This window comes from Lepisosteus platostomus, chromosome 10 (genome assembly GCF_059453375.1).
Source record: "Lepisosteus platostomus isolate fLepPlt1 chromosome 10, fLepPlt1.hap1, whole genome shotgun sequence".
Taxonomy (NCBI): domain Eukaryota; kingdom Metazoa; phylum Chordata; class Actinopteri; order Semionotiformes; family Lepisosteidae; genus Lepisosteus; species Lepisosteus platostomus.
Window position 1 is genome coordinate 39,825,456 of NC_142620.1, and position 12,354 is coordinate 39,837,809.

The window sequence follows — 12,354 nt, forward strand, 5'->3', positions numbered from 1 at the left end:
TTCCAGGAAATAATCGCCAGCGGAAATCAATTACGATGTGGGAAATCACAAACTCCTCGCTATCAAGCTGCCCCTTGAAGAATGGAGACACTAGCTCGAGGGGGTCAACACCCATTCATAGTATACACCGATCATAGAAACCTAGCCTAATTGCAATCTGCAAGATGATTAAATAGACGTGAAGTCCGATGGTCACTATTTTTCCTCTCACTTCCGCTTTTTTATTACATCCCGGGATCCAAGAACACTAAAGCAGATGCCCTTTCCTACCTTCACGACCCTCCTGAGATGGAACAAGATCCTGAACCCACCCTCCCCTCTAATAAGTGCATAGCTCTAATTCGATGGAATATTGAGGAAGAGGTCAGATGTGCGTTGACTGGCCACTCGATTTCCCCGCAATGTCCTCTTGATAGACTATTTCTCATCAACTCAGTCATATCTTCGGTTCTGCGTCGGGGCTACGACTCCCGCTTAGCTCCACACCCCGGAATTCGCCATACCATTGAATTGATTTCAAGGGACCAACCATAAAAGAATATGTAACATTTTATGGTGGCCAACCATAAAAGAATATGTCAGAGAATATGTCAGAGCTTGTCATGTGTGTGCAAGAATTAAGTCCCCCTGTCTCATGTCGGCTAGCCTCTTACAACCCTTGTCCATTCCTTGAATGCCTCTGGTCACATATTTCTGTGGACTTTTTCACGGACCTACCTGAAAATCAAGGTCACACGAAGATTTTGGTTATTGTGGACAGGTTCTCTAAATCGGCTCACTTCATTCCCCTCCCTTCTTTAACAACAGCATGGGAACTAGCTGATCTTTTTGTTGCCCACGTCTTAGACTACATGGCATCCCCAAGGATGTAGTCTTGTGCCACGGACCTCAATTTATATCAAGATTTTGGAAAGCTTTCTGCAAGTCCCTCGGAGCCTAGGGTATCATCCTCAAGCTAATGGCCAGCACATTAACCAAGATTTTCAAACCTTCTTGCGCGCTTATGACTCTTCCACCCAGGACAATTGGGCCTGACTTCTTCCCTGGGCTGAATATGCCCATAATTCACTTTCTACTTCAGCTACCAATCTGTCATTTTCAATGTGCCCTAGGATATCAACCAGGCCTCATCTCTGTCTCAATCTCAGATTCCCAGGTACCCACGGTTCCTTGTACCCTGCTTCCGTCAAGGGCAATTTGTCTGGTAACCCACCCAAAACTTACCTTTGAGACAAGCCTCCCGCAAATTGGGTCCTTTCTACACTGGGCCATTCTGTATTCTTTCCCAAGTTACCCCAGTGACTTACCGCCTGGCCTTGCCACCCACTCTTAGGGTTTCACATTTCCCTACTTAAACTCTTCCTCGGATCCCCTCTGTCTCGACCACAACCCTGACCACCTCCACCCCAACTCATAGATGGTCTCCCCGCTTATACAGTTGATAAGATCCTGGATTCCCGGTGGCACCGTGGTACACTTCAATATCTTTTGGACTGGGAATAATACAGACCAGAGGAACGCTCCTGTGCACCTAAAGGGATATTCTGGACCAGACGCTCATCCAGGACTTTCAAATGATTTCCCCAACTGTCCCTCACGGGAATCAGGAGCCACCCCAAAGGTTTCCAGTAATTTAAACACGTCCCCTTTAAGAGGCCGTTCTTCTCGTCCAATCACCTAACCACTCACCATACCTGTTCACCACCACACCTCCAGCCTTTCTATACTTAAGACTGGCGTGGGCTTATATCTCCGCTCAGTATTTGGGTTTACCCGGCGTTGAGCTCAACCTCCTGTTTCTCAGTGTGATTTTCCTGGTTTGTGGACTTATTATTTCCTGGACTCGCTGTTTCTATACGACTGCAATTCTTGGATTTCGGATTTGGCAGCTTTGCCCGGCAAACCATCTCTCCTTTTATTTACGCTATAGCATACCTCACATAGGATCCACTTCACTATATCTCTGACTCATAACAACACAGGGCACAAACATGTTTTACAAATCCTGTAAAGGTAATGGTACTTTTCAACGTTTAGTATTTTGTATTTCAGGACTATACTGTAAGAAATAAACATTGTGTGATGTCAACAGTACATTATGTCTGTGGGAACAAAAGGTTTAACACTCATCAAGTCATCCTTCAAACACTGTCGTATGACAAAAGGATGTAAAAAATCTATTTGCAATATGGAGCTTCCTATATTTTACTTACCTTCAGCACAACTAACAATATTAGATTTCTAAGAGCACAGAAATGACTTTTGTGCTCACTAAAATGGTAACGTTGATTGGTTTTATATAAAAAGGATGTGACAAAGCAAATCTTTCTATTCTGTTGAATCTTCATGAATTGCTTCTCTCAAATACTAGCAGTGGCATTACAATTTAGGGACTTGCTTGGATAGATGTTCTATTTTAATTTTAACAATTTAAGAAAACTAAAACATGATAGATTTCCATGAATAAAAATGGGAAAAGAAAATCTAGTTTTGAATGTATCATACAGTATATCTTAATGAAAAGGGAAGATGCGTTACAAAATAGAGAAAATCTTTACATACAGTAGTAACAATAACAACATCTGAGCCTTCTTTCATCTGTTTAAGTAATGACAGAGTACTAAGGGAAATATAATTAATCTGACACTTTAAGCAGAGATTTATCGTTAATAACCAGATGAAAATTATTGTCTCACCCTGCTGTGATTTACTAAACCAAATGTGATTATACACTAGATTTATCACTATATTTCACATATATTTTTCTAGTGAATGGTTGTATATTATTTTGTTATTGAATAAACATTTATCTTAGTTCTGCTGTTTCCTGCAGACTGTGATATTAATGTGTCCTCTCTTAACAAAAATAATAACAAGGTCATTGCTATCATTAACTTTTATGAACAAATAACAGTCACTGTTTTTGTTACTGAATTTGAATTCTGTTATTAGACAATTACACAATTGATGTGCTTGTTTTTACATTAATAGCCTTTTATGATAAATTTGAATTAATGTATTGTCAGTGCATGAAGATACTGTATTTAGTTTCTGTTAATATGCACATTACTTTTAACTGTGATGTCTTTCTGGACAGTAAAGGTGCTTTTAAAAACAGACAAAGTGCTGGGAAATTTATGTTTTATCATATGCCTCCCAGGGACTAAAATGTCTATTTAATTACCTAACAGACTGAAAAAGTGATAAACAGTTGCAATATACATACATTAAAATGTAATAGAAAACACATGAACTGAAATTTGAAATTGTGCATTATTGCATAGAATAGATACTGTACCTCAAGGGCTATAATTCAAGCCATGTTGCAAGATTGGTTCTCAATTACAATGTAAATAGTAAGCACATATACAGTAAATAACATCTGGTGACTAGGATACAAAGTCAAGGAGCCCCAAAATAAATGTATTACTTTTAAGAAATATTAAACAGGTTGTGCAATGTGGCAATGTGCAAAAATATATTTTGGCATAGGTGAGTGTTAAGGTTCAAAGTTCTTTGTACAAGTGTTCAGTACAATATATTACAGTTTCACTTAAAAGTAAATAGAACAGTTTTAATTTAGTAGGTTTGGAGGTTGAAATTTCATAAAAAAATGTTTAATCATCACCATTTTGTAGTATAATGCACTACTTCTGTTTTTTTATTTGATTGACAAATTATTTTCAAACAGAATTTGCTAATACAATCAATGCAGTAATTATCTGAAATTAAGGCAGTAGGCTGCTAATGAATGACTATATCACAATTAAAAAAAATCTGTTCCAGATCATGTACAGTATGTCACTTACTGTCTAAATTACCATATAATAGTATTCCATTAATCAAAACATACAGTATTATAAAAAGGTCAATCAATAATGTTAGCATAATTTGCTGTTGTGGGAAATAGCTACCAGGCAGCAAGGCTTTTCTAACAAACACAACCTTCTAAGTACGAGAAGTGGTCTAGGGAACAAAATGCAAATTAAAAGTGAGAAACATAACTTGTTAAATTAATTAGAGCCATCATTTCCCATCAAATGCCAATTAACAGCTGATAAATTATAGCAATTAGCATTTATCTCTTTTAAATTATCATACAATCGAATTGGCTGGTTTGGATATTGGTGTTGCTTTTTAAATGTTCAGTATATAATTTCAGAAAAAAACTCATTATCAGCAATCTTTTGACAATGCCAAAATCAATGTATAAGAGAAAGTCCACCCCACTCTCTCCTACGATCATGTCATAATCCATGCCTGAAAGGAAACTCTGATACCAACTACTGTAGACAATGCATGCACATATTCATGAATTTAATAAAATGATGGGAATATTTGATAGTGCGAGTCTATATTTAGCAATGTCTAAATATTCAAATATGTATGCATACATACATACATTATTCGTATTAAGCTAAAGCTGCAAGCTTAAAATATAGAAACTTACAACTTCCAAACTTTAACGGACATGCATGTGCATCCATTGGAAAATCTTCCAGGTGCATGGGGCATTCGGCATGTATTGTTAACCTGCAAAATAAAAGATATATATAGAATGAATTAGAGTGGCATGGCAATGCAGTGGTTAGCATTGATGCCTCGTAGAACTGGGGGCCTGAATTCAGTTCTGGAGTTTGTATGTTATCCATGTGAATTTTCATCCAATTTCCTCCCACAGCCCAAAGACATACTGGTAGGTTAAGTGGCTTCTGGGAAAATTAGCCCTGGTGTGTGGGACTGTGTATCGGATAAAGTGGTTAGAAAAAGGATGAATGGATGGATAATATGAATTTGCAGTAATTTCTAATAGGGTATAGGTAATAATGTCTAATTTCTCTTTATTTTGCTACATGGAGTTGTGTGACACATATAGTGTTTACAGTACATGAGAGATTTTATTTTGAGTGGTACAGCTGTCACCTAAGATGGAATGTACAGTTGAATCCTCTCTGTTGTTGCAGATACCAAAGCGAGGTCCCATTTTTTTGTTTAAATCCCAGGCCTTCTAGTGTGTATATGAAATTCAGAAAGTTGCTTAGGATTGAACACATACAGTAATACGTACATTAAATACTGTGGTTGGCAGTCTATTAATAGATGTGGCAAAGAAAAATAAAAAAGGAGTATTTGAAATAGCTTAATTATTGTAGCTTTGTGAGAAACACAATGTGTCCCTTAAGCATAGGGCTACATCTGCAGGAAATGCAAAACCCCAATTCTGTGTTAATCTCGGCACTTTGAGGAGGACTACATATATCTCCTTTCCTAGAATGCCTCAGCTGAAAGTCCTGCATTCAGCCCGTCTGCTTGTAAAATCATTTTAATTCATGAGATTGACCTGGCATTTTTATTTAGCTGAAAAAGAAACGCCTACTTGAACATGGTTCCCTGTCATCCTGCTTCAAGATTCCTTCTTTTGCTGTAACACTGCTGCTGGTAATTTGTCAGTTTCATGGTCAGTGACTCGTTGATTCTGTTAAAGAGGCATTTTCTGGATACAGAAATAAAAGAGCACAGACTTCCTGAGGTTTCTGTAACTTTCCTTTTTAATAAGGATGTTTTTCTGCATATCAGGTTTGAACAATTGATTAGCAAATTATCTAACATTCAGAGGGGAAGCTGTAAGTTGGAGATGGAGTGGAGGAGGGAGACAAATGTGAAAAGAGGTGTTTGGTCGATATATATATATAGCTAATTTTGTAATGATAGTGATTAAGTACAGCTGTGTGTGATTGACTTGTTGAACCCAGTAAAAATCTTCCATTTATTATGAAAAGTGCACTAGTTAATATTTCATTCTCCAGAGATAATGAAGCAGTGGATCAAAATGTTGACTACAACGTAATTGACATTTAAGAGAATATACATCACTGCAGTGTCAACACGTAAGGTTCTACAGAAAGTATGTATTTTTTTAAAAAATCATTAAATGTGCTTCAATTTTTCCAAAAGGGGTGATTTCTTAGTCCCTTGACAGTTACATTTTCTATGCAACCACCAAATAGTTTAATCATGTTTTTTAAAGAATAGATTTTTAAAGAAAGGTGTTTATTAGCTTCAATATTACTTTCGCTTGTACAGTTGTAAAGAATTTCATCTTGATAATTTGAGCTTTTCAAGCAGTTAGCTTTGTCAGCATGCGCAGTCTGCAAAGGAACAAGTAAAGATTTATTCCATGCTAAAAAGAGAAAAAAAGAAACACTACATTTTGGCTGTAAAGCTTTCTTCAGATGGGTTTCTTTTCTTCTATTTTTTTCTCTTTTCAGCAAGCAATAAACCTTTATTTGTTCCTTCATAAATTGAGTGTTTGATCTTCTGTTTCAAAGTGTTTCCATCTTCTAATTTTATTTTACTACATTAACATCAGCCGATAAAAAGGACATAAAAAGGCTTTAACCACAGTTCCTTTACAACATGTTACAAGCAAAAGATTCACAGGTGAGGAGTAGTAATTAGACCCTGGTTGGCCAACAGTGTTCTTGGAGAACTACAGTATAAGCCAGAAGATTTTACAAGTGACCCCTAAATCATTCATTTGTTAATACCTGGAACCAAGCAAGTTATATGGTTCAAAAGTGCTTTAGCTGATCTCTAATGGGATAATTAAAAAAAAAGCATGATTATAGCTTCCCAAGACTAATTTGGCCACCCCTGTGCTACACTGTAAATAACTCCAAATATTTAATGGCACATCCCAGCATGTTTAACAGGTAATGTGGTACCAGTACCAGGATTGTAGCCCAGAGCCTGATGTTTGAAAATTTGCCCCTAAATGTATCAACATTTTAACCTAAATCAAGCTCTAGACTGTTGTTTCATCAATGACTAAAATGCTGCAATATACTGCATATACTTCAATATTTTACATTCAATATTTTTATATTTTGCAGTTACATATCAATTTAGTATTTTTAATTTTATTTATTTTTAAGAGAATGTCATTTCACCCATTTAGCTCATTTTTCGGTTTTGCACCCTGTTATAAAATAATTAATAACCTGATTTGTTCAGACCCATCCTTGTCAGAAAAGCAATAATCCTTATATTGACCCATAATCCCCAAGACAATTTGAGACCAAATGCATATTGAGAATATGAAGTGATTTTTGAAAGTGAATATTTTTATTTAATTACCAGTATATAATAAAATAATTAAAATAAAACATTGTAGTCTTATTTTTACTGTGCTTATTTTCAGTTAATTTAAAATAAGTTGACTTAATTTGCAGTGAGTTTTATGATGAGATTTGTACCTCTATTGAGATATGCACTCTGAGCTATGCAGTCTGATTGGTGGCAGAAGGAGTGAACAGTTGATTAGCGTCACCTGATTGCTGTGCACAGCGATTAAGCAAAGACCTTAATCTTAGCAATGGCTGTAATTCTTAAATTACATTTATCATTCTTTAACTTTACATTTAAATCCCAAAACAAAGACTGATAGAAAGAAGGCAGCAAATAATAATTATCTGAAATAACAGCTGTTGATAATTTCCTACATCTGATTTAACTGCAGAAAACCTGTTACCGAGTTCACTCAGTTGGGTTCTATCGAAAAATGAGTTTGTTTTGTTTCTGAATTGACAGAAATGTTTTCATATAGAAATAATTTGAAAAAAGTAAATGTAAAAACTGCCTCCAAAAATGCAGATTTTTGGAAAATTGTCAAATTTTATTAAGTGATTTGCCCATTCTAATATATTGGTATGGGTATTCACTAATATACTGATACGTGATGTATAGTGATATACTGTATAAAACAACATACTGTATACAGTATGAAATGTCTGACACTGCTGCAGGTGTTGCTATAACAACTTTGAGTTGTGTTAAAAGGCAATACTAATAGAGGTGCAGAAATGTTAATCAATTCATGAATGAAAAAAGTCAGAATAGATCTTACAGTTCTGAAGATGTAACATTCCTCTTTCTAAAGGCAGGTGATCAGCAGATGCAGGCATTACTATATGGGCTGCTGTGCAAGCATATGAGCATTTATGGAAAACCTGTTTGCACTGTAGAGAGCTTCTTTCTGTGAGACCAAAGAACACTGAGACTGCTGGTCTTCATGGCAGGAGATTTCAAGTTTCAGTCTGGAATAGCTTAGTCAGACAAATTTTTATTACCAGGACACCTTGAGCTCAAAGAAGACTGTATGACTCAAACTCAAACTACTTCTACTACTACTACTACTACTACTACTAATAATAATAATAATAATGCTTTCTATAAGGAGAGCTTTCTCTAAAAAAACTAACAATAGTTATAGTTAATAGCTTTGTGTTAGTGATATATTCTGCAGTATTTTTTCAGTTTTTGAACTTCTGAAGAATGTAAGTGGGTTTGTTTGTGTTACGATAAGGCTTTTGTCAGCATTCAGCTGTCTGTTGCTAAAATACTTTGTAAGAGTATGCATCACATACATCAAGACAAACTTTCCTGTTATTTAGAACAACCCTTTAAAATTATTTTTAATTTAAAAGTCTTTACTACATCCTGAAGTCTTTAATGAAGTAACATATTTTACCTCTAGGGTAATTTTCAAACATAATGGTTATAATGTTCTTGGCATTGCAAATTAACTTCACTCTTAGGGAAAGGAGTACTTCATAGCTGATATTAATTAATTAATATCCCGAAGGTGCATGTAGCTCCTCATCTCTACAAGCAGGGGAGCTCAGCCATCTAAAAAAGGCTAAAGTCATTCTCCTGCTACCTAGTAGTTTAATTAAATCAATATATTGATCATGATGCCTGAACTTTTTTTTTTAGGTTTACTTTGTCCTTAACATTCAGAATTTTGAATACTTGAATCCAGTCAAGTTGTTGCCTTCTGTTTACAGATATTCAGTTCCAGTTAGCTGTTACCATAGGATATCCCTTTAAACCCTTTAAGATTATACAAGGTCACTCCTCTTTCACTTGAATCCAGCACAATCTTTATAAGTACTGTAACAATGAAATGCTAACATGATCTCCCCTTATTCTAAGTTCATACTTAGCACACTTTTATGTGCCTTCTTATTTTATCTATTAAACTCTATATTTGTATACAGTACATCTAAACTGTGCCACTGTTACCACTAACACCATAATGTTCACTGTGTTATCGTTTTATAAATTGTTCAATGCTATATATCTTCACAGTTTCAGTTCCTGTAATGCAAATGAGCCAGAGCCATCATACTATAGTGATTCCATTTCTACACATACTCTTTGGCCCTTTTCAACATTACAATTAAGGACAAATGGAAACTTTCTAAAAGAAATTAAACACATTTTGAAGAGATATTAGTACCCTGTAATTAAAGAGTCATACCTATTAATGTAATTATATTAAAATGAATAATTGTCAAATTAGCAAATCACACAAAGAAACCAAATTCACAGGGCCACTAGATGTCGTAATTATCTGTCTCTCAGCTTTCTCGTTGATTCGAGCAGCTTAATTTGGTGCTTAAATTGGCTCTTTTTGATTATAAATCTAGTAGGTTAAAATAGAATAAAAAGGAAAATAGCATATTTTTACGAATCAAACACTTCATATGTTCACTGAATCAAAACACTGGACTTAAACAGTGGCTGGTAAAGAGATTACAGTATTTTTATATTAAAACATTTTTTTGAACAACTGTAATGTGTATAGATTTACATGTAATGCAAACATATACTGTATACCACAAACTGGATATTAAATATTTTTTCTAGGTCTTGTTAAGAACTTTAATGTGACTGGTTTTGTTCTGAAGAGTTATTTTAGTGTTATTCTGAGAGCTAATCCTCTTTGGGTTATAATGTAAGGTGTAGGAGTGAAGACAGCCTACTGGAATTAAATGTGGGTGTATGCTAGTAATTATGGTAATTAAAAATGATATGTGGAAGTGAAGCTTAAATGTTGTGCACTGCAAAGAACTGATGCACATTTCAATTAATTCCCAGATACATTAAACCAAACTGCAGTTTAGAAAAAAATCACATTATGATTTGGTTAAGGGGCTTCCCCTAATTTACCAGACGTATGATCTGCACTTATCCGATAGATAATACAATGCCTAAAAATTTGATGATGCCACCTGATGATTAAATAGTAAAGAAAAATAACAATTATTAATGAAGAGGTGCTATGAAGATAAGATCACAATTTTTGGTATTAGGAATTTGTCCTTTCACATACCCCAAATTCCTCTCCATGAGACACACAGACAGAGAAAGAAACCTGGGGTCAGCCATTTATATAGCACCCCTGAAGCACTTGGGGATAAGGGCCTTGATCAGGGGTCCAATGGTTTAGGACTCCCCTGCCAGCTGCAAGGGCAGATCCTTAGCCACAGAGCCACCGCCCCACCCCAAGAATAGAGTTGGCACTTGTACAATGCCCTTAGAAGCTGAGCAATAAGCCCTTGTTGCTTAGAAACCTTGGCAACAGCCTTATTTTTAGTGCAGTTAGAAAACAGCCTGAGTCTGTGAAGCTCCATTACAAAACAAAAATGAAAGGTTACCTATGAATTAGGTTGAACTAATCTGATCACCGAGAATTGTTTGTTCATTTCCATTCTGTTTTGTGAATATTCTCAGTCACCTACTTTTCAAGAGAGAATGGGCTGGAAGCTGATCGCTGAGTGAAACATTAACGTTCGGGCACATTTTTTGATTTAGTGCCAAATTACTCTGCTCAAAGTTAGGGCAAAGCATATTTTCATTACAATACGTTTGTGTTAGGTTTTAGCACTAACCAGCAACAACAACTAGCAATAGCTTTTGAGGGATTGTCATTGTCACTTCCTTGTGGAATGATTTTGATGATGATAGAACATCAGGGCCTTATATTTGCATTTTTTTAAAGAGCCGTCTCAGGGAGAAGGCAATCCTCAAGGCAAGCAATTCTGCAGCTTCAATACTTCAATAACAAGAAATGAAATTCTGAATTTTCTGATTCCAGAATTTAGCATGCAAATTAAACATTTAAGCTTTACCATATAAGAATAATGAAGTGTACAGACTTAAAGTTAAGTGTATGTTAGAAATGTATATACTGTATATGATATATTATATTTACATGTGCAGATATATATTTATGGGCTACAAATTTATAATATCTATAAATATTGCAAATACGAAATGAAAAAAAAATATTTGAAAATTAAAGAAAAAATATAATAAAAATAAAGAAAGGTAGAAAAGAATGTGTTATTTGAAAATTCCAGACTTATAATATAAAAGAAGATGCACAGATGCAGATGATTTAACAAGCACAATATGAAGGGAATAATATCTGTTCATTATTACAGGCAGACACAAAGGAGACCCTTATTAAAGATTATGCTGAAGTCACCATATTGCATGTTGCATAGAAGGTGACTTCAGCATAATCATATTGCCACTGGCTTCTTTCAGAGACCTGTCCGTTCCAGACTGGATTTCAGTAGTACTGAAAGCAGTACATTAGGTCACTGGGGCTTAAGTGAAACATGCTAAGGGATTTGTTTTCCCTATCTCACAAGCTGTAAGAGCATAGCTTAACTAGTTAAGAGTTTCATCAGAAGGCTGGGTTCCCTAGAGTCCTTGTTGCAATTGATTGCAAATCTGTACCGCATCAGACTAGCCACTTCTCATTAAACGTGAAGACACGCATTCTGTTAATGTATCTACTACCAGAAGAATAGTGTTACATTACGTAAGTAATAGACAACTGTCAACATTAATGCTTATTGTTTCATAATGATTTTAATTCAGTTGATAAAGAGATGCTGCTAATAGTGGGGAAGGCTAAATAGCATATCTCATTGATTAAATGTACAAGGCAAAATTGCAAAACCTTTTTGCTGTTTGCTTTTTCATTATTACAAAGAAATCTTACCAAGGAAGGAAAAAATATTATAGCCAAAAAAACATTACAACCATATACAAAAACATGGTGTTAACAAATATTATGACAGAAATCTAGAGGGTGTTATGATATGTTATGATGCTTATGATAATGATGCAAAGGAGAAAGTGGAGGATAAAAATAAAATAATGTTTAAAATAAATAAAAAATATTAAATCATTTTTGCTGGGCTTGGAGGCCCAGGGGTCATCATGGCTCTAGACCACTAGGGTGGAGGTTGTAGTGTTATTAGGTTTTCTAGGTAAAAACCATGATAAATCTAGCCAGAAGGATCTGATGCAGCAGCACATCTGTCCTCTGTCCCCCAGAGGATACAGAGAGCTGGTCAGAAGCCCGTAAGGGATTGTCTGGTATTGACAGTGAGTATATTGAGTTCTCCTGTGTGTTAGGCCAATATGATGGCCAGGAGGAATGCCATCCCCAAGGATAGGTCCCGTGAGGCTGCAGATAGGAAAGGGTCCAGG

General features: G+C 35.5%; 1 protein-coding gene across 1 annotated transcript in view; it reads right to left on the reverse strand.

The window, feature by feature from the left end:
* gabra3 (gamma-aminobutyric acid type A receptor subunit alpha3) overlaps positions 1 to 12,354 on the reverse strand; it is a 142,903-nt gene that overhangs the window by 34,961 nt on the left and 95,588 nt on the right. The window contains exon 6 of the mRNA XM_088648976.1: positions 4,451 to 4,533. Within this exon, the coding sequence (XP_088505102.1) occupies positions 4,451 to 4,533 (83 nt within the window). The remainder of the gene's footprint in view (positions 1 to 4,450; positions 4,534 to 12,354) is intronic.